General features: G+C 46.4%; 1 protein-coding gene across 5 annotated transcripts in view; it reads left to right on the top strand.

Annotated features, from left to right (window-relative positions):
* SEC31B (SEC31 homolog B, COPII coat complex component) overlaps positions 1-23081 on the top strand; it is a 387082-nt gene that overhangs the window by 188463 nt on the left and 175538 nt on the right. For all 5 annotated transcript variants that reach the window (XM_073596586.1, XM_073596585.1, XM_073596584.1 and 2 more), the window contains 2 exons: positions 7570-7722; positions 14264-14494. In XM_073596586.1, the coding sequence (XP_073452687.1) occupies positions 7570-7722; positions 14264-14494 (384 nt within the window). The remainder of the gene's footprint in view (positions 1-7569; positions 7723-14263; positions 14495-23081) is intronic.

The following is a 23081-nucleotide window of genomic DNA, read 5'->3' as shown; positions in this document are numbered from 1 at the left end:
CTTCTGTGTATATAAAATGTTGCCAGGGTCTCCAGGTTTCTCGAAAGGTCTCTCGATTGTGCAGGGTAGCAGTAAGATCCTCCATATCCCTTAGTTCATTCACTTTAGTAAACCATAGGGACTTCGCCGGTTGTCTCTCCGATCTCCAACAAAGGGGGATACAAGCCTTGGCGGCATTCAGTAACTGAATGGTGAGGGAGGTCTTGTATTTCTTAATAGGTCATTCCGATAATTGGAGCAAACAGGCCACAGGATTCCCCTCCAGAGAGACACCAGTTAGGTGTCTGTGCGAGCCACTTCAAGCCAGAATGGGGTGAGTTTGGTACATGTCTAAAAAATATGTAACATCGTCCCCTCCTCAGTGCCACAGTGCCAACAAAGGCTGGGCACCTGAGGAAAGAAGCGATGTAGAACGGCAGGAACTCTATACCAGCGAGTCGTGATTTTATAACAAGTTTCCTGGACCCTGGTGGCTATAGAAGATTTCTGGGCAAAATAAAGATTTTTTTTCTTCTGTACATCAGTGAATTGGGTTCCGAGTCCCACCTCCCACTTGGTGAGAAACAAGGGAACATACCCTTCCTCCGGCTGAGTTAGGGAAGAGTAGAGCAGCGAGAGGCAATGTCGCACTGGTTCCCCACGGTGACAGATGAGCTCTAGTTTAGTGAGTTGACGGGTAATGCCCGGTTTCCTCAAACAGCTGCGCAAGTAGTTGCGCAGCTGTAAGCCGCTCCAGAAATCCAGGGGAGGGTCCATCACTGATGCCCCAGTTTCAGAAGAAAGCTGGCCATTGGGCCCCAGGAAATCGCATAAGCGAAGTCTAGTGCCCATTGCTAGTCTCTTAAGATGAGGATTCTGCAGACCAGGTGGAAATTCCGGATTACCCAGAACCGGCACCATGGGGCAGGGCTGCGGGGACACCAAGGAGCGCCAAAAAGCGTCTCTGACCACTGACAAGGTACTACCCAATGTAGGGCACTCCACAATGTCCTTAGATAGAGGTGCAGTAATCCAAGGCCAGCTCTTGACCGTATCCCCGGAGTCCTCCACTTCCATGGCTACCCAGTGCTTTGCCTCCGCATGACAGTGCCAGTCCACCAACCTAGTGAGGTGGACTGCCCTGTAATATGCTTTCATGTCTGGGAGGCCAACCCCGCCCTCGCTTTTTGCCAGGTAGAGGAGTTGAAGTCTGATACGTGGCTTGCGATGAGACCAGACGAACGCACGGAACATAGTCGATTTGTTTGAAAAAAGCTGGGGGCAGACGAATGGGAAGTGCCTGCATCAGGTACAAAACCCTCGACAGCAAGGTCATCTTGAGGGCACTACATCTGCCGAACCAGGTCAGCGTTGGAGAATGCCAGTGCAGGAGGTCCATCTTAAGGCGAAGGAGTAGCTGGGCAAAGTTTGCCGAGTACAAATCGGCAGGATCCGAAGTAATGTTGACTCCCAGATATTGAAAGAGGTTGGTCGCCCATCTCAGCGGAAAGGCCGATCGCAACGGCTGGACAATATTCCTGTCTACCATTATGTTAAGGATGGAGGATTTGGTTAGATTGATCTGAAAAAAGGAAAGAGTACCATATTCTCGAAGGGATTGGAGTAGGTTAGGGAGGGAGATAAGTGGTTCTGTTACAAAAAAAAAAAAAAAAGATGAGGTCGTCCGCAAAGGCAGTCACCTTGTGGGATCCCGAAGATTTGGGGTAGCCTACAATGCCCGAATTCGCTCTTACCATGCACAAGAGGGGCTCTAGTGACAAGATAAAGATTAGAGGAGACAGGGGGCAGCCCTGATGTGTGCCATTCCGGATGCTAAAGAAGTCCGACCTCGTCTCGTTAACTTTAACAGCTGCAGTAGGATGGGTATAGAGAGACAGTATTCACTTCAGCATGGACGAACGAAGGCCTATGTGTTCTAAAGTAGCCTGTATAAAGGACCAATTGACACGATCAAAGGCCTTCTCCGCGTCGGTAGACATCAGGAGAAGAGCCCGTTTAGAAGTCCTTGCCGCATGTATCAAATTCATAACTTGGATGGTGTTATCCCTTGGCTCTCCTAGCGGTACAAAGCCTGCCTGGTCTCGAATAAGACTTGGTATGTGAGGGAATAATCTGTTGGTCAGGATTTTGGCAAAGAGTTTTAGATCCGTATTCAAAAGTGCAATCGGGCGATAACTCCCACACTGCAGCGGGTCTTTCCCCTCTTTCGGGAAATATAGGCCCTTAAGGTATCCACTGGGAATGAGTTTCCCTCCATAATGGTATTGAGGGCAGAAACCAAGGGTCATGACAATGTGTCGAAAAAAGTTTTATAGTAGGCCATCAGGGCCAGGGGCCTTTTTTGGTTTTGAGGAAGCCAGTGCCGCTCCCAGTTCTGCAACTGTTATGGGTTCTTCCAGCTCCTCCCGTACAATACTGGGGAGTGATGGCATGCCCGGGGTCTGTCTAGATTATAAAGACCTGCATAAAAAGAGCGGAACTCCTTTGCTATGTCTGAAGAGGTATTTAGCTTTCGTCCAGTAGAGGTCAGGATGTGGGGAATATAAGTTTTTGTGCGAGGGCCTTGCAGAGCTCTAGCCAACAGTGACCCGGGTTTATTCGAAAATTCATACATAGTACGGCGCGCCCACGCCAACTTCTGTTTTGTTTTGTGGAACAGAAGTGTACAATGTTCCTCACGCGCCTTGAGAAGATCCTGAAAAGTTGCACGAGCAAGACTAGCCTTGTGTGCGCACTCCAGGCTGCGGATCAGGGCGAGGAGTTCTTCCGCGCGTGGGGTTCTATCGCGTTTAAGACTGGCTCCTATTTTAATCAGTGCACCCCTTACAACAGTCTTGTGGGCCTCCCAAACCACAAGGGGGTTAGGTACAGACCCCTCATTAATGGAGAAATACTCACTCAGTGCGTTTAGTATCTCTGAGCGGGTTTCCTCTGAATGAAGCAGGGCTTCATTTAGTCTCCAGAATGGGGGGGACTGAGTCACTGGCCCCAGCTGGAGTGTCAAGTGGACTGGCGCATGATCAGTGAAGGATATGACATCAATGGATGTAGAAACCGCTCTGGTTAGGTCTTTATGTGACAACAGCAGATAGTCCAACCGCGAATAAGTGTGATGCACCTGGGAATAGAAAGTATAGTCCCAGTCTTGTGTATGGAGCAACCGCCACAGGTCCACTAAGTGTAGGGTATGAAGATCTGCCTTCAGACGTTTCAAACGAGAAAAGGACAGGTGTGAGGCTCCGCGTGAGACGTCAAGGGCCGAGTCCATGGCAAAATTAAGGTCTCTGCCAAAAATAAGCATCCCCTTGAAAACTCCAGGAGCTCAGAGAGGAGCTTACGCAGGAACTGCGGATGGTCTACATTGGGGAAGTAAACATTCGCAAAAGTGACCTGCACATCAGACACCCTTCCCTTCAAGAGGAGAAAACGACCCTGCGCGTCTGCCCGCTGTGCCTTGAACACCCATGGGATCGACCTGGCTAGTATGATGCTGACCCCCTTCGATTTGGAAATCGGAGAGACACTGTGGTATGCCAGTGGAAAAGTCCCGTTGGTCAATTTAGGAATGTTATCAGCACGAAAGTGCGTTTCCTGTAGGAAAGCAACATGAGTTTTGCCCCTGCGCAGGTCTGCTAAAAGTTGCGAGCGCTTCTCCGGTATATTGAGGCTGCGCACATTGAGAGAGGTGATCTCGAGGAGACCCATTATATCGTCTGGCGCGAAAATGAATGTCAACAGATGCGCGGGAGATTCCCAGACACAGAGTTCCCCCTAGGCAGAGGCCAGTGGCAAGAGGAAATAAAACAGGAGAGCGAGAAAAAAGGGGGGAAAAGCAGAAAGGGAAGAATAAGCACAAGCAAAGAGTAAGTGTAGGGAGAGAAAAAAGAAAGAGAGGGGAAAGGAGAGGGAAGGAAAAGGCAGGAGGGGGGGAGCAAGAGAGGGAGGGGTAAGGGAGGGAGTAGAGGAATGAACGGTTCCTGTCGTAGACTTACTATGGGCCCTGTTGAGCACTCGGAGTGTCCACACAGGGGTCCGCCCTAATGGGGGGTGGAAGGAGCGTTAAGGTCTACTCAAAATCGAGTAGAATTAAGGCAGTGGTTTCAATAGACAATATGAATGGATGTGTGGGATGAGGCCACAGAGAATCGCAATGCTTCTAGTAGGAGAGCCAACATAACATAACATCAACTTAGCAATCAGTAACTGAAGCAAAGCAGCAGAACACTGTCTGCCGTGACCATGCGGTGGTGGTGTCCCTGGGAGGCTCAAGTACATCAGGGGAGGCCTAAGAGCCAAAACAAATGTTAGTTGGCAGGACTCACCCCAACATCCCGCAGCACAACCCAGAGCACCAGGACCGAGGGTCCATACATTTGAAACGGAGGGTACCAAAACATGTTGTAAAAGGCAAAAACAGTGCAAACAAATCAGGTGAAATAAGATAAAATAACATAGCGTGCCACCCATGACTTCTGCAACCCTGTGAGAGGCGGCAAACAGGTCACCATCCCCCCCATAGAAGTAGCCACTTGCGGGGATATTAGGAAAAACTGGAGGGAGCATGGGGTCTTGTAATCAGCCCGAGGGACATATAATATAGACATTAAACAATAAACAGGGCCCCCAAGGCGTCTATCTGGTGCTGGGGAATCGACATAGTCAGGGGATGTTAATGATTGGGTGAGGGTGGCCGAAGGTGTAGGAGCCTACTACCTGTCTGCAGACCCCCCCCCCCGCTGCACCCGTCACCCCCACCGGTCACTAATAGCAAGCCCGCAGGGGAGAGGCGGTGCACAAGACGGGGCAGCCCAGTATCTGTCATGGCCCAAAACCTCACATAGCAGGTAAACGTACACCTAGTTGACAACCTACATTCCCCAGATGTGGTTAGAAGGGTCCCCCGTAAACCAGCAGTCCTTGGGGTGTACTGCGTAAGGTGATCAATAAGGGCCCAAAAGGTTGCTCATCAAGGCAGTTCCAAGAACACCTGGCAGGTGAGATTCGGATGATTAGGATACCTGGGAAGCTGACGGGATATGAACAGTCATCATGTCTTACCAGTCCCCGGGATATGGAAGAAAGTTAGGATTCAGAGGACCTCGGATGAGGTCTGACAGTTTCCTGACTTGTAGCGCGTGAACAGGGTCGACGGACTCGTTGCAGCCTGGGCAAAGGTGGACCAAGAGCCTCCGGAGACAGCAGATAATCAAACCAATTGGGGACACTCACAGCAGGCTTGTCTATGAAACTGAACAAGTCTGAGAGTTGATCCGGTGAGCGAAGGTAAAACTCAGCACCCTGCCTCCGCACAATTAAATGAAAGGGGTGACCCCAGCAGTAAGTGGCTTCTGCTTCACGGATTACCTCGAGAAGGGGTCTCAGAAGTCCACACATGGCTCTCGTTTGCCTGGAGATGTCGGGGTAAATCAGGATCAGCGCACCAAGTCGATTGGGCCACGTTCCCAGGCCAGGTGCAGGATCTCCTCCTTTATGGTGAAGAAATGCACCCTGCACAAGACATCTCGTGGAAGGTCCACGGCAGCAGGATCCTGTGATGCTGTGGAAGGTGCTCTGGGTCCAGGGATACGGTGGACCCTATCCAGCTCCAGTTCTGAGGCCGGCGGTTTTCCAAGAACCTGGTTCAGGATGGCCACCACCGTGGCGCGCAGATCCGGGCCCATAATAGCTTCAGGGATGCCGCGGAGGCGCAAATTGTTGCGTCTGCTCCTGTTCTCACCGTCGTCTAGCTTTATTTGTACCTCCACAAGATGTCAGAGGAAGGCACGCTGTTCCGTCTCAATGGAGGTGATACAGGCATCGGTGGTGGAGGTGGAGGATTCCAAAACAGTGACCCTCTCTTCCACTGTATCCACTTGCTGGCGCAGGTCATGTAGTTCCCTGGAGAGTGCATTAACTATGGATGCCGCCATTTCCTGCAGATCCTGCCTGGTGGGCAGACCTGCCACAATGTCCCTGATGGAGCCCTCAGTATTGCTGCCTGTCTCCCCTGTGTGACTGGAGTCGAGTTGTATGTCCGAGCTCTGAATCACAGGGGACAGTATGGGAGAGGGTGACCTGTCATCCCGAGCGGATCGATCGCCGCTAGCAATAGCTCCCAGCTGAGTGTTCTTTTTAGAGGAGGTGGTGGTGCTCGTCGGAGGGACTCGTGGCGGCGCCATCTTGGCTAAAGCAGCTGGGGAGGAAACAGCGTGTTGCCGGAGAAAATAATGGGTTATATCAGAACCCTTCTGTGCCCCCAAGTCCAGCGGGTGCTTATGGTCCCCTGGCATGGATTCCAGCTCTCTCTGTCAGCTCATCGTACCATTCTCAGGGCTTCCCCACACAGCTCCGAGGTGTGTGTCCTCACTCTTCCAGTGCTCGGCCACACCCCCAGGCACTGCTTTTTGCGACCTTTCTTGTGTATCCTCTTTAAAAGAGGCTTCCTTCTGGGACAACAACCATGCAGACCAATGTGATGCAGTGTATGGTTTGAGCACTGACAGGTTGACCCCCCCCCCCCTTTAACCTCTGCAGCAATGCTGGCAGCACTCATGCGTCTATTTCCCAAAGACAACCTCTGAATATGACGCTGAGCACGTGCACCACTCAACTTCTTTGGTCGAACACGGCGAGGCCTGTTCTGAGTGGAACCAGTTCTGTTAAATCGCTGTATGGTCTTGGCCACCGTGCTGCAGCTCAGTTTCACGGTCTTGGCAATCTTCTTCTAGCCTAGGCCATCTTTATGTAGAGCAACAATTCTTTTTTTCAGATCCTCAGAGTTCTTTGCCACGAAGTGCCATGTTGAACTTCTAGTGACCTGTATGAGAAAATGAGAACGATAACTCCAAATTTAACACACCTGTTCCCCATTCACACCTGAGACCTTGTAACACCAACGAGTCACATGACACCTGGGAGGGAAAATGGCTAATTTGGCCCAATCTGGTCATTTTCATATAGGGGTGTACTCACTTTTGTTGCTATCGGTTTAGTCATTTATGGCTGTGTTGAGTTATTTTGAGGGTGCAGCAAATTTACACTGTTATACAAGCTGTACACTCACTACTTTACATTGTAGCAAAGTGTAATTTCTTCAGAGTTGTCACATGAAAAGATATAACAGATCTTTACAAAAATGTGAGGGGTGTAAGTTTGTATATTATATATTTTTATATATATATATATATATATATATATATATATATATATATATATATATATATATATATTATTTATTTATTTTTTGCATACTTCGTTTTACTTAGTTTATGTAGGCTGATCTAAAAAAAAAGAACAAAGTAAAAATTATAAATACATTTATATGCTTCAGACATGGCACAGTTGGACACTAAAGTCCTTACAATTACAAATGTTACCTAGGCATGGACCTTTACGGTAGTGCAAATGTTAGAAATTCTCAATAGGTATAGTTTTTAATAAAATATCTTTGTAATTTTATTAGTATTTTAAAGGGTTATAGATAATTTGTAGCACAAGTATTGTTGCTGTATTAAGCATTTGTAGTTCTTGCTTTTATGATGTACAACTTGTGTGTGACTTGTGTTTCAGATTTCGTCCTCCTTTAACAATTTAGATCCCTTTGGGACGGGACAACCTCTACCTCCTCTACAAGTGCCACAGCAGTCCACACAGACCACCATAATTCCACCTCTAAAGAAACCACCCCGCTGGATCCGAAGACCTGTTGGAGCGTCCTTTGCGGTAAGCCTTTTGGCATTATGCAGCTTGAGGAAGGAAACACTGGTTAATTAGCTTTAGTATCAGTACTATATTATCAGCAGGAGAATTTGGTGATAGAAGTCTATTCTTTTGTTGCTTTCTGATAACGTTGAACCCTAAAAGTAGCTCCTTGTGTCTTCAAATGGTTTGTAATTTTCAATGACTGTGCATTTCCCTTATTTTTCAGTATTGCTTATAATTGGGGTTTTCATGAAACAAAATAAAAATATCAAAGGTGTGTGGAAAGGGGACCAGGTAGGAGGACATAGGAAAATGTACAGAGGTCCACATAAGCCACACATGTTGGCAAATTTATAGTCATTAAGTCTAAATCTTGTATTATTACAGCATGTAGAAGGCTTATTCCACATTTTGGAATCTGAATTCAGATCCAACATCAATTATGATGCCTGCCGCCACCGCCGACCCTCTGCTTCTGCCGAATTGCTAGCCATACTGCCTCTCGTCACTAAATAAACAAAGGTACAGGCCACCTGGTGATGTCACCATGTGGCCCCACCCCTTAGTTTATTTATCGATGGCAGGCGGTGAAGCAGTCATTTGGCGGGAGCGAAGCCTTTTTATTTTTTTCTTGGGTCAGCATCTATGCCGGAAACCCCACTGACAGCTAATGACTCATCGGTTGTTAACCCCTTCACGCTGACCGTACGCAAATATGCGCTCTTGGCTTGAAGAGGTTGTACCGGGGTGATGCCTGGTAAAAAAAATGTCCTATTGTTTATATTGCCCCCTTTATACTTACCTGAGTTTTATCTTGATCCAGTGCTGTACCCATCTACATCGGCTCTTTCCTCGCTCTCTCTCTCTGCTCACAGAGGCAGCAGAGGGAGCCATTGGCTCCTGCTGCGGTCTATCAAATCTTGTGAGCAGAGAGCGGGTGCGGAGTTGAGCTGCACTGAAGAGGAAGAGCCTGGAGCACAGGTGGGGGATCCCAGAAGAGGAAGTTCAAAACCTTTGCACAGAGCATGCAAGTATAACATGTTTGTTATTTTAGTTAAAAAAACTAAATTTTGTTTACAAACTTTGTTTTGGCTTTCCACCTTAATCAGGAAAGGTTTCTCCATGCCTCTTTCTAGTTCCAGTTCATCATAAACAAATGTTCTTCCATTGTTTAAATGTGGTTCGTTCGAGTCTATTCTTAATGAAGGCTGATTCCATCTTTTTACTCCCTCGTGATCCCAGGAAGGGCTCCCCAATTTCTTATTCCATCGTCGCTAGGTAGCTCAGACAGATCATGGTTTAAGCTTATGCCGTAAGGATTGGGTTCCCCCTTTCCAGTTAAGACTCCCTCTGCTGGGGCAGTGAGCACCTCATGGGCTTTTCACAATCAGGCCTCTTGTTTCCAAGATTTTCTGGGCTGTCAACTGGTCTTCTGTTCACATATTCTACTTGGTGGATATTTCTGCCTTGTCTGATGCCAGGTCCTTCAGGGGACTCTTTGATCTATGGGCAGTCCTTTGTTTTTTTGGATATGTTAGTGGTTGTTTGCTGCGCTAATCACCCCTCAGTTGGTTTCTCAACTGATGTCCTGAAGGTTAAAGACTTGCTGTGCTACATTGTGTTTTGTGCTTTATATAGACTGCTGCTGATAAAAAAGGAATGTGTGTTCCTTTAAGGCTGAGTTCACACTGGCCATAAGAGCAGGCATTTTACAGCCGTAAAAATGCCCCTCAAATGCCTATGCACAAGATATAATAGACATCACATTGTGCTGTTCACACTAAGCGTTACCGTCGCTTCAAAATTGAAGCCTCATGTCGAGTCAGGAGGCGTTTGAAGCCTTTTTTTTTACCGCTCATCAAGCGCTTCGAAAACCACGCATAGGGCATTTAGGGAGCGTTTTTAACGCTTGTAAAACGCCCCATTCTAAAGTTCATTGATGCCTGTGTGAAGCCCATACTAACGCCATACAAACGCTATAGAAGTGTTGGAGTGTCAGAACTTTAGTCAAGTGTGAACAAGCCCTAAGATGTGTAAGTATATATAACCAGCGCTGCCTCCACAAAATAAAGAAAATTTGTAATCTTAGATGTGATTTATTTATTTGTTGAGACAGCGCTGGTTATATATACTTAAACATCTTAATGCCTTCCTGTGTCCCTCCAATGGATGAGAAATAAAATATGATTTTTGTACTCGCAGTAATGATCCTTTTCTTGGAGTCCATAGAGGGTCACTCCCACATTTTATGTAAGTGCATACAATGCCTGTTGATTCTGCCAGAACTGCAGTGTAAATTCTGTGTACTGAACCGAAATCTCAACGTTAGCAGCTTTCCTAGCTATGTTCTGTGAACTACATATCCCGCTCTATGTAATGAAGATGGGGAGGAAGTGTCTGTGTTGTCCTAGGTTAACAATGCTACTCCCTAATTGAGTATGGTACCACTGTAAGACAGAAAGAGTGTTACTTCGAAGATTGCCAGGTAAATATCAAGGATAAAATGCCTAAAAAATGAAATTAATATAACCATCACATCTAAGGACTGAAAAGCTACAGTATATTACATTTTGTGTGTTTAGATGTACTTAAAGCAGTTGTATACCCGCTGTTTTTTTTTTTCTACACCTGCAAGGGAAAAGGCATAATGAGCTAGTATGCACCGCATACTAGCTCTTTATGAGATACTTACCTTAGAACGAGGCGCCGGCATCTCACCCGGTCCACGCCGAGGGAGCTGACATTTCCCCTTGGGAAATACTGTCTGCCTATACTGTCTGTGGAACCCCAAAACAAATGCAAGGTCACCTTGGAAAGGAGGTTTATCCTTAGGAATTAGTAGTGATTCCCTATTCATAGATAAAACTTGATTTTTTGTTTTTGTAAGATCTTTTAGGGAATATCACTTCTCTCAAAATCTGAGTAAGTGCCTCTGATTGTGTATGGAAGTCACTTGGGTTGTCACAATTTCTCCCGATACGCATATACTGGCCTTTGGGAACTGCTCCCAGCCATTGAGGGTGGTGGCAACTATTGGTTGGCACAAAGCCATTCCTGTCGGTGACCTTGAAAAATGTCCTTGTGCCAATTCTATTCCTATTTTTCACCAAAGTGAGATCCAAGTAATTGATGGTCTCCAGACTCCATCTCCATTACTCCATCGTAGGTGGGATTGCACATTGGCTTCCAGCGCTTCACTGCGGGACATCTGTCCATCCACCTTGTCATGCTATCCAGCCTCAGTTCCCGGCGATGGCACCACTAATGTAAGCAGCCATTTGGCTAAGTTTGTTTTTAATATTTTTAATAAACGGGAGTACACTATTTGGTTCCGTCTACATTTTGTTTTATATTCCTATCGTGAGCTCCTCATGGGGTGAGGGAACGAGTCCAGTCTACAGTCCTCTCCATTGCAGCAAGCAATATCTTGCTAAAGCTCATTTGACTTTTTTTTCACTAATTAGGTCAACTACATCTGGTAAGCGGACACCCATCCCCTGAGCACTTTGGGTGATATCTACAGACGGTGAAGGTGTTTTACTGTAATTTCCACAGTACCATTACTACCAAGATTTGGTCACAAGAGCCATCACTTATATGGACTTATTTTCACTTATATGGACTTTTATTACACTTTTATATATGCTTATTGTGTACCTCACATGATTCAGTTATTTGTGGTTCCAATAGGGTTTTTATTTTTATGATCATCACGATATACTTATTGTTTGGTTGTTCACAATCAGTGTTATTACCATAGTACATATATAGACATTGTATCCAATGGTCCTAATTACTATAGTACACTTACAGGAACTATTCTTGGTTTCACTTTTTTGATTTATGGTTTTTCAGTTTAATCCAATTAGGTAGGCTGGTGTTTATTTTATTTTTTTTCAATTTTCCTATTTTTATTAATTTTTTTTCTCTCACTTATTTTCTAGTTTATTTAGTCCACAACTAGCGCTTCCCATCCATCTCCTTTTCAGTTCTGGGTGGATGTCATATGTGGTCCTCCCACTCACATGCCTTGCACCGCGCTGCAGCGCAATCTGTCACCCGCTCTGTCCACAGACACTGTTGTAAATGGTTTCATTCATAGTCATGCATTGTGTACTATTTTTATGATCTCTGTGATTGGTGATTGTGATCACATGGTACAGACAGGGACAATCCGTGCATCTGTACCATGTGATAACTGTGACTAATCACTACAATAGTACACCCTGTGAATGAATGGATGCTATTCATAAAAATGATCGCTTTTAACAGTGATCATCACTGTTATAGTGTGAAAAAAAAAAAAAAAACCCTGATCACTTCCCCAGAGTAATATAGTGTTGCTATTGTAACACTGCCCTGGTCACAGTATGGGAAAAAAATAGTAAAAAATGAAAAAACATTTTTTTTTGTACAGTCACCAGTCAGTGTCCCTGATCACTTCCACAACAGTCATATGATGATGCTGTAGTGCTCTGGTTAGAGTATGCAAAAAACTAATTTTATTTCATTTCTCCATTTTCCAAAAAATGTGCCAAAAAATTGCAAATTAAAAAATATTTCCATGCCTCTTACTAAATACCTTGGACTGTCTACTTAAAAAAGAGGTAATTTGGGGGTTATTCGTACTGTTTTGGTATTTTAGGACCTCAAGAAATGAGGTAGGCAGCCAGTACATCAGGATTGATCAATTTTCAAATCTATATACACTATAGTTTGTAATCTCCATAACTTTCACACTGACTAAATAATATACACTGATTTGGGTTATATTTACCAAAGAAATGTAGAAGAATACATTTTGGCCTAAATTTAAGAAGAGAGATTTTTTTCTATTTGCAAATTGTGTGTTTTTCAAATTTTCTGTATTTTTTTTTTTCAATTTTTTACCCAAAAAGATATAAAAAAAAAAGTGGTGAATAAATACCACCAAAAAAAGCTCTATCTGTCGCAAAAAATGCTAAAAAAGTAATTTGAGTTTAGTGTTGCATCACAGTAAGGGGGAGATTTACTAAAACTGATGCACTCAGAATCTGGTGCAGTTGTGCATGGTAGCCAGTCAGCTTCTAACTTTAGCTTTTTCAATTAAACTTTGGCAATAAAACATGAAAGCTAATTGGTTTCTATGCATAGTTGCGTCAGATTTTGATCTCTAGTTTAAGTAAATAACGCCTTAATTGTCATTCAAAGTATGACAGTGCTGAAAGCTGAAAATTAGCTTGGGCAGTAAAGGGGTGAACATGTCCGATATTGAAGTGGTTAACCACGCTGCATCCAGTGCGCTTTGTGATAGCTGTGTCCTTCAGACAGATCGGATAAAGGGCCAATCACATCAGCCCTTTACCACATGATCAGCTGTGCCCAATCACAATGTAAACGCACTTGCTGGTCATCAGCATTGCTCTCCTCATGAGTGCTGCCTATCAGTGCCCATAAGTGCAGCCTCATCAGCACGCATCAGTGAAGGAGAAAAATTACCTGTTTGCAAAATTTTATAACAGTAACAAATAAAAAATTTTAGTCTTTTTTTCATTTGTTTAGCAAGAAATAAAAAACCCAATGTTAATTACCACCAAAAGAAAGTTCTGTTTGTGTGAAAAAAATATAAAATATGATTTCATATGAGTACAGTGTTGCATAACTGCTCAATTGTCATTCAAAGTGCGATAGCACCGAAAGCTGAAAATTGGCCTGGGCAGGAAGGTAGTAAAAAGTGCCCTGTAGGCAAGTGGTTAAGGAACACACTAAAGAGTCAGGGGTTTTAAAAATCGGTCCAAAAATCGGTCCATTCAAACCTGATATTAAAGTTTTAGAGAGGTGGTAAAAATTTAAAGTCCAATTAAATCTTCATAATTACTTTAATGCAGGCAGGCTACATATACTGTAATAAATAGCCTTAATTTTAACTTCTAGTAAGCTGCAGTAGGAATTTGAAACCTGGCAGTACTAGGAAAGTTGGGCTGCTGTTCCCGCACACGAGCTGCAGTTAAGCTCTCTGACACTTCTCATTGAACATTGTTCCATTCAATGGCACTGCTCAGAGAGCGACAGTGATGATTAGAGCAGTGTTCAGTGGGGCATATTGGACCACAGGAGAGATGGGTGTCTAATCTCCCGTGTACTGCCAGCACATTTTAAACACTTATGACTTGCTTATCACTTGCTTCAGCTCAAATTGGCTACTGCTGGGCTTGAAGATGTGTTTCCCATATTTTGAGCGTTCTCTGCACGTGCGCTCCATGTCTGCATACCTGCTGTGGCCATTATAAGGTTGCTCCACTGTGGGATCCCAGTGGGAATTTTAATTATATAGTGCATACAGCAAAATACAGCAAGAGGAGTGGAAACATCCAGCATTCCAAGGTGGATAGGAGCAGAGCATGGGACGTGTCCAGGAGGGCTCCACACTAGAGTCGCCAAAGTTATTGGAAAAAGAAAGTTGTCAATTTGTTCTCCTGGACACGTTCTGTAACTGAAATGTGATTTTGGCAGACTGATCCTTTAAACTGTGACTATCAATCAGTTGGTAAATATTTGTTTGTGTCCATGTGTTCTCTTCCAGTTTGGTGGAAAAATGGTTTCATTTGACAACCCAAAAATAAGTGTGCAACCAACGCAAGAACCCAGTACGCGCCAGGTCTACATCAGTCAGGTGACTACTGAAAGGGAGTTCTTGGCACGATCAAGTGAGCTACAAGCAGCTTTGCTGTCTGGTAACCTCCTGGGCTACTGCCAAAATAAAGTGCAGACCTCTTCCCATGCAATTGAGAAGAATATCTGGAACTTCCTCAAGGTACTTATTTCTATTCTCAGTAGTACTGTATTATAGTTTATTTTATGACTGCAGAACTACTGAGTATTTCCTCTTAGAGCATGACAAAACACACAGTGGATAGATGTCAACTGTGCCACATAATTTCCTAATTTGAACTACAAGACTCCGCAAAACATTTGGAAGAAATTTAGACCTGCAGAGCCTAGAATGGACAGCTTTGTGACTGAATTTTGAATAAATAAAATAACTGAACTCTCTAGCACTAGATTCCCAATTCACCTTGAGCAGCTACTTAAACTTCTTTTCTGTTTATCTACAGTGAGAGGGAGACCGCAAATCATGACTTTCTCAATATTTACAATCCCTAGGATCTCCAGGTTTGAGACATAGCCAGTAACCTAAAATGACTTACATGACTTACATATGCATAACTGCTTTTCTTAATCGTACAGCGCAGGACACTGCACAGGCATTGTTTTGATGATGACTGTGTTGTCTTCAGGTGATCAGACGCTGGCAAGCAGAACTGTTTAGAACACCTAATATAACCCCTCTCACTCCAGAAATCCTGTTTTTTTCCTAGTGTGTTTGACTGCATGTCAGGTCACCTTGAGCCTAGGTGACAGATGCACACGGTTGGGATCAGGAGTGCACCGCAAGGCAGTGGACCCTACAGCTGACTGCTGCGGATGGGAGTCCGGGTGGTAAGGAAGGCAGGGCCGCTGGAACACCAACACAGATCCCACCGGGGTTAGAGCATAGCATTCTCTGGGGCGCGGAGTCTAAGAGCCAGCAGGTGTTCACCAGAGCCTCTAGTAGTGCCTACCCACAGTAGGCAACAGGAGGATAGGGATAGTAAAGGAATAAGCCAACAGAGTTCACGCCAAGGTTCAGGGTCACAGGCAAACAGGGATAGTCGGGGACACACCAAAGGTCAGGGGCACGAGCAGACAGGAATAGTAGAGAACACGCCAAGGTCGGTAACAGAAACAAACGTAGAGCACACGGCAGGCAGGAACAGGAAGCCAAAACACACAAAGGTTGATCAGCAGGGCTGGCCTGCAGTGCAGACGTTAATATAGAGTTCTCTGATAGGAGCTGGGGTGGAGCCATGCTAGAGAAGAGTTAATAAAAGCAGTCAGGTGAGAGTCAGCTGGTCTTTAGAGATGAACACATGGATACAGGTAATCTGATATACAAAACTCTATTGCATAACCATGACAGTATCCCCCCTCTTACGAGGCCTCCCCCTTCCCCGTCTGGGATCAGGTTTAGAGGGGAACTGCAAATGAAACTTTCTCAACAGACGAGGTGCAAAGACCTCAGAAGCTTTGATCCACGACCTCTCCTCAGGACCAAACCCCTTCCAATGCACAAGGTACTGGAGAATGCCTCTACAGAGTCGGGAATCCAAAATTTGGCTAACCTCGTACTCCTGATTATCCTCAGAGACCCGCGCTGCGGTAGAGAGAGGACGAGAGAACTTATTGAGGACCAAAGGCTTCAGAAGGGCAACATGGAAGGAGTTAGAGATTTTGAGGCTTTTGGGAATCTGGAGCTTGAAACAAACCGGATTCAGTTTAGAAGTTATGGTGTACGGACCAATGAATCTTGGGGCAAATTTGAGAGAAGGAACCCGGAGTTTGATGTTCCTGGTGGAGAGCCAGACTTTGTCTCCTGGCTGAGGAGAAGGCGGCTTACGCCTGCGACGGTCAGCAAAATTCTTGAATTTGTTGGCAGCTTTCTGGAGGGAATCATTAACGTCAGCCCACATGGATTTGAATGATTCCTGAACAGTAGCCAAGGCTGGAATGTCAGAAGAACAGGTCATAGGAAGAGGGAGTTGAGGATGTTTTCCATAAACAGTGATAAAGGGTGTTTTCTGAGAACTGACGTTGACATGATTATTGTAGGAGAACTCTGCCCACAGGAGTAGTGATGCCCAATCATCGTGATGAGCCGAGACCAAGGTACGGAGAAAGACCTCCAACTCCTGATTAACCCTCTCAGTCTGGCCATTGGATTGGGGATGGTAAGAAGAGGTAAAATCCAAGGTAATGTTGGGGGATTTGCAAAAGGCTCTCCAAAAATGGGACGTAAACTGAACATCCCTGTCCGAAACACCATGAAGGCGGAAAATCTCTCATACAAAAATGGGAACCAAGGCAGAAGGGAGACCAGGAAGAGGAACAAAATGAGCCATCTTGGAGAACCGATCGATTACCACCCAAATGGCTGTATTATTCTCCGACAGTGGAAGATCGGTGATAAAATCCATGGTGATGTGAGACCAGGGCTCCTTAGGAATGGGCAAGGGCATGAGAAGACCAGCAGGGGCTTGTGTGGAAGATTTAGACTGAGCACAGACATGACAAGCCTTAACGTAATCTTTAACATCCAAGCGGAGGTTAGGCCACCAGTAGAGACGACTGATGAGCAGGAAGGATCGGAGAAACCCAGCATGACCTGCCACCTTGGAATTATGTCCACAACGAAGGATCTTAGCTCTTAGCTCCATGGGAACAAAGGTCTTGCCAGGAGGAATTTTTGATTCCAGGGTGGTAGAATGGGCAACAATGCATGAGGTCGGAATGATCTGCTCAGGATCAGGGGTGGACTCCTCGTCCAAAGTGTCAAATGACCTAGAGAGCACATCAGCCCGACCGTTGCAGGAACCAGGTTTGTACGTAATCGAGACTCCACCTGGCCTGTCTGGGGTTCAGACATTTAGCATTCTGTAGGTATTGTAGATTCTTGTGATCAGTAAAGATCGTAATGGAGTGAGGGGAACCCTCCAAGAGATGACGCCACTCTTCCAACGCCAATTTAATTGCAAGAAGTTCCCGATCACCAATGCCATAATTTCTCTCTGCCTGAGAAAATTTTTTGGAGAAGAACGCACATGGTTGACGTCTCTTCTCAAAGAACTGAAGAAGCACAGCTCCCACCCCCATCTACTTCAGTAAAAAATGGGTCCTCAGGATTTGGTCTCCTCGAGAGGTCCAGAAACAAAGGCCTGTTTCAGATCGTGAAACAGCCTTGGGAGGCCAGTCTTTGGCATTCGCACCCTTCTTGGTTAAAGCGATAATAGGCGCGGCAATGGAAGAGTAATTCCTTATGAACTGCCTATAATAATTTGTGAAGCCAAGAAAGCGCTGTGTGGCCTTGAGGCTAGCAGGAAGGGGCCAGTTGGTAATGGCTGAGACCTTTCCGGGATCCATGCGAAGAAACAAACTAGACACAAAACATCCCAGAAACAGGACCTCAGGACATTCAAAGGAACACTTCTCCAGCTTGGCATAGAGATTATTCTCTCTAAGGCGCTGAAGTACGGTGCAGACATGGTTTCTGTGAGCAAGCAGATTGTCAGAAAAGATGAGAATGTCATCCAGATAGATGACAACAAACTGGTATAGTAGATCCCTGAAGATTTCATTGACAAAGTTCTGGAACACAGCTGGAGCATTACACAAACCAAAAGGCATAACCAGGTATTCGTAATGCCCGTCCCTAGTGTTAAACGCAGTCTTCCATTCGTCACCTTCCCGTATTCTAATGAGATTGTATGCACCTCTGAGATCCAACTTTGTGAAAATGGAAGCCCCCTTCAACCTGTCAAATAGCTCAGATATTAGAAGTAAGGGGTATCGGTTTTTGATAGTCACTGTATTTAACCCTCGATAGTCGATGCAGGGTCTGAGGGTACCATCCTTTTTAGCAACGAAAAAGAACCCTGCTCCTGCAGTAGAGGATTTCCAGATGAAACCTCTCTCCAGATTCTCGGCGATGTACTCAGACATGGCCTGGGTCTCTGGAATGGACAGAGGGTAGGTACGACCCCTGGGTAGAGTTGCTCCAGGGACAAGGTCAATGGCACAGTCAAAAGATCTGTGGGGAGGAAGCACCTCAGCAGACTTCTTACAGCACATATCCCAGTAATTGCTGTATGCCGCGGGAAGATCAGAAGATATGGATGTAGTAGCAATGGGAAGTCTCTCCTTGGGGACCACCTTGAGAAGACCGGAAGAGAAACACGAAGGACCCCAAGCCAGGATCTGCCCAGAGACCCAGTCCATATGTGGAGAGTGGAGCTGTAGCCAAGGAAGGCCCAATACAATGGGCGTAGAGTCCTTGGGTAGAATGAGGAAGGAAATCCACTCCTGGTGGAGTATCTCTACTGACATCCTAATGGGTAGCGTCTGGAAACGGATAGGGCCCCCTGGGAGTACAGTGCCATCAATTGCCGAGACTACCAGTGGTGTAGCGAGGGGAGAAAGGGTAAGCTTCATAGAAGAAGCAGTTCTCCAGTCCATAAAATTGCCGGCAGCCCCAGAGTCCACATATGCTAGGACCGATTGGGGAGAAGGGACTACATGGAGGAACACCGGAAGAAGAAGACGAGAAGGTGATGTTTCTGGGTCCAATACTTCATCTTCTAAATGTATTAGACCCAAGCGTTTCCCGGACGAAGTGAGCAGGAGTCACGCAAATGACCCTTGCCCCCACAATAAAGACACAAGCCCAGAGTTCTGCGTCTAGCATGTTCTTCGGGGGTTAGTCTGGTCCGGCCCAGCTGCATAGGTTCCTCAGCAGGCAGAGGATGCTCCACAGGGTGACGCAAGAAGAGTTCTGGCTGACTAGGACCTAGGGGGTGCTGGCGTCTTTTTTTTCTAGGGACCTCTCCTGGAAACGAATGTCAATCTGATTGCACAAGGAAATTACATCGTCCAGACTGGCGGGGATGTTTCTTCCTGCTAATTCGTCCTTCACTCGGTCAGAGAGGCCATGTAAAAAGGTTGCGACCAGGGCCTCATTGTTCCAGCTCAATTCAACTGTAAGGATGCGGAACTGAAGCGCATATTGTCCCACTGAACAAGATTCTTGGCGAAGGCGTAAAAGGGCACTAGCCGCTGAAGAAACCCGAGCTGGCTCCTCGAAGATATTACGAAAAAGCTTCAAGAAGTCCGACAGGCTGGAAACCACCGGGTCATTCTTCTCCCACAGGGGGGCAGCCCAAGCTAAAGCTTCACCAGAGAGGAGGGAAATGATATAGGCTACCTTAGCCCGATCCAACAGAAAGTTTTGAAGCTGGAGCTCAAAATGAATGGTACATTGGCTGAGGAAGCCCCTGCAGGCCTTGGAGTCCCCAGAGAAACAGGTCAGAGCTTGCAGTAAATATGAATGTGTGGCTGCGACTGGTGCGATAGGTGCAGCTGCTGATTGTACTTGAGGCTGCAGGTTCGGGTTTCCCAAGGAGGCCTGGAGCTGCTCGAAGCAGGAAGCCAGATCCTTAAGGAATCGCATCACCTGAGTCTGATTAGATTCCTGGGCCTCGAGTCTGCGAACTATGCCCTGCAATGGATCGGCTGCAGGAAGCGGCACGTCAGCTGGGTCCATGGCTGATCAAACTGTCAGGTCACCTTGAGGCTAGGTGACAGATGCACACCGTTGGGATCAGGAGTGCACCGCAAGGCAGTGGACCCTACGGCTGACTGCTGCGGTTGGGAGTCCGGGTGGTAAGGAGGCCAGGGACGCTGGAACACCAACACGGATCCCACCGGGGTTAGAGCCTTTAGATTCGGATAAGAGTAGTATTCCCTGGGGCGCGGAGTCTAAGAGCCAGCAGGTGTTCACCAGAGCCTCTAGTGGTGAGGATGGACTGGGCTGCAACTGGCTCCAGGTCATGACCCCCTGGGTCCCCCAGCTCACACCCACAGTAGGCAACAGGAGGATAGGGATAGTAAAGGAATAAGCCAAGGTCAGGGCCACAAGCAGACAAGGACAACAGAGTTCACGCCAAGGTTCAGGGTCACAGGCAAACAGGGATAGTCGGGGACACGCCAAAGGTCAGGGTCACAAGCAGACAGGAATAGTAGAGAACACGCCAAGGTCGGTAACAGAAACAAACATAGAGCACACGGCAGGCAGGAACAGGAAGCCAAAACACACAAAGGTTGATCAGCAGGGCTGGTCTGCAGTGCAGAGGTTAATATAGAGTTCTCTGATAGGAGCTGGGTGGAGCCATGCTAGAGTAGAGTTAATAAAAGCAGTCAGGTGAGAGTCAGCTTATCTTTAGAGATGAACACATGGAGACAGGTAAGCTGATATACAAAACTGTATTGCATAACCATGACACTGCAGCTCTGGAGATGTCACAGCCCTGGAAGCAGGCTGTACCAGTTTAAAAAATGTGTTTTCTGAAACTTGATCTGACGGCCTCTCCTGCTGGCTCCACTCTCCTTGTCTTGCGGTGGGGCGTCCAGGCAGGAGGTATACTCAAGTGGTCATTCTGAGCTGTAGTTCTTGATAGGGTAAATGCTTCCTCTGTGGCTCCAGCTCTTCACTCTACAACACCAGCTAGTCTGCAGACAATTTTAGATACCTGCAGCCTGGGATTGGGGTAACTGGGTGGGTGTTATCCCTTTCTACCGCAGCTGCTCGTGAATACCTCAGCTCTATCCACCTGACTGCTATATGGCCGAACATGAACAGATAGGGCAAAAGGACTATCCCAGCACACTATCTGCCAATGGCCAGGGAGCTCTACAGGCATCCCCTGAGGACTTTATATTTGCATGGTTACTTGTTGCCCATCTGTGTACTTTACCTTCTCTGATGCCTTCTCAGTCCCCTCGGGTGCTCCCTCCCCACACCTCCTGCCTAATCAGGGTGCATGGTGAAGTTTGAGACAGATCACTACCCTGTGGGTAACGTCGAGCCACAGGAGCCGGAAAAGGCCCTCCCTTCTATCTCTCCCCAGGTAAGTTTCTGGTTTCTGTCTTGCCACTGCCTTTCTTGCAGAGCAGGAAGGGGCGGAAAAGGGGAATAAGCCCTCTTTTTAATGTCTGAGGATTCAGTTTAAAAGGGAGGCTACATTTTTCAAACTCGGGGACAACATTTTGTCCTGATTCATGATGTGCGCAGCTGCTTGGAGCTAGAGTCACCTGTGTCTGTTCTGCCAAAGGTCTCTGGTAATTAATCAGTGAAGATTCCCTTTATATGGTGACTGGCTGCATCCTGAACAAGTTTACATCCTCCTATGTGGTTTCTCATCAAAACCCGATAAAGGAGGGGTTTTGAAAAAAGTGGACGGTGCTGTCTGAATCCTGCTATTGCCTGCTTTAACAAGTGCTTGATGCTCCCAGTAGAAGATAATCCGGTATTTGAAGCTTTGGTATACAAGAGACTTAAATCTCTCCTTAAGGCTTCTTTTGCACTGAAAAGCCCTGTCATGCAACCTGCTTTGCTTCATGGAAATTTGCAGTGTGGTCTAAAGGTATAGCGCAGGACCCTGGCTCCACTCTCACGGACCCTTCTGTCCTGCAATGTTTAGAATTCCTTCCCACAGCTTTGGGGGTTTGTGTGGACAGTCTAGGTGACACCTGCTGCAAGTCCTGGACTCCCAAGCTAGATAACTCGGGCTCCAAGCCCCCTAGCAGTGATGGGGCGCCTCAGCATCTCCAAGTTGAGGACTGTCAGCCTTTGCAGTTACTGGGTCTGGGGTGTGCTCTCCAGGTGGTACAAGCTGGGGTTTCACAAAGGAAAGGTTTCATGGTTAGTACTCTAGCCTGTTAATGGTTCTGAAGGTCAAGGATGGCCTAATGGTTCTCAGTTCACTAAACGTCTTCCTCCAGGCTCTGCATAGTCAGCCAGGTCAGTCATTGCCACCTTTAGCAGGGGGATCACCTGGCTTCTGTGGACATCCAGGATTTCTGTTTACACATCCCCATCTTTCCCCGTGCCAGCACTTTTTATATTTTGTGGTGAGCTAGTGATACCTCAGTTTGGCCTCTCTACTCTCCAAGGGTTTTCACAAAGGTGCGGGCCACTGCCCCGACTCTGCTTTACTTTCAGGGTGACCATATTGTGGGTTATTTGGATGAGTTGTTATTAAAGGATTGCTCCATCCAGGCATTCACTGGCAATCAACAATGCAGACTCTGCAGAGCTTCAGGGGTATCTTCAAATTTCAGAAGTTTGCATTGGATCAGACTCATCAGCTCACCATCTGAGCATAGACACGCACCAAACTCATGTTAAGATCCTGTCCCTCTGCTCGATCCTGAAGGCAACTCTCAAAACCGTTTTTGTGTATGGGGATGATAGGGCCGATGGTAGATGGTAACCTCTTTCTAGGCAGTGCCTTGTTCTTAGTTTTACTCCAGCTCAGCACTCTGGTTGCGTGGAACAAGCAGAACCAATCGCTGGATTGTCCCATGCATCTGTCTCCTGGAGTCAGGCTCTCCCTGGTGTGGTGGATTTCCAACATGGTGTCAGGAAAGCCATTTTTTTCTGATCGCTTGGAAAATGCTCAACTGTTGCCAGCCTATGGGGTTGGAGGGGAGTCCTCGTGACTTTGGTGACCCAGGTAACCTGGTTGGAGAGGTAATAGCGAGCGCATCAGGAAAGATCTGATCATTGGAGGAGAGCAAGCTGAGTTCCCAGCACAGCTAGAGAACTGAACACAGTGTATTCTTCTGCATGTGTGGTCAGTTTTTAATAGGAAAGCAGAGGAACTGACAGGAACATCAGGGATTTCACATAAAGGAGGTTATTCAAAGAGAACAAGATACTTTTCCTACAAGTACATAGTACATCAGGCACA

The sequence above is a fragment of the Aquarana catesbeiana genome, linkage group LG08, assembly GCF_042186555.1.
Source record: "Aquarana catesbeiana isolate 2022-GZ linkage group LG08, ASM4218655v1, whole genome shotgun sequence".
NCBI classification, from domain to species: Eukaryota; Metazoa; Chordata; class Amphibia; order Anura; family Ranidae; genus Aquarana; species Aquarana catesbeiana.
The sequence above is the reverse complement of the archived record's forward strand: the minus strand, read 5'-3'. Positions and strand labels throughout refer to the sequence as shown.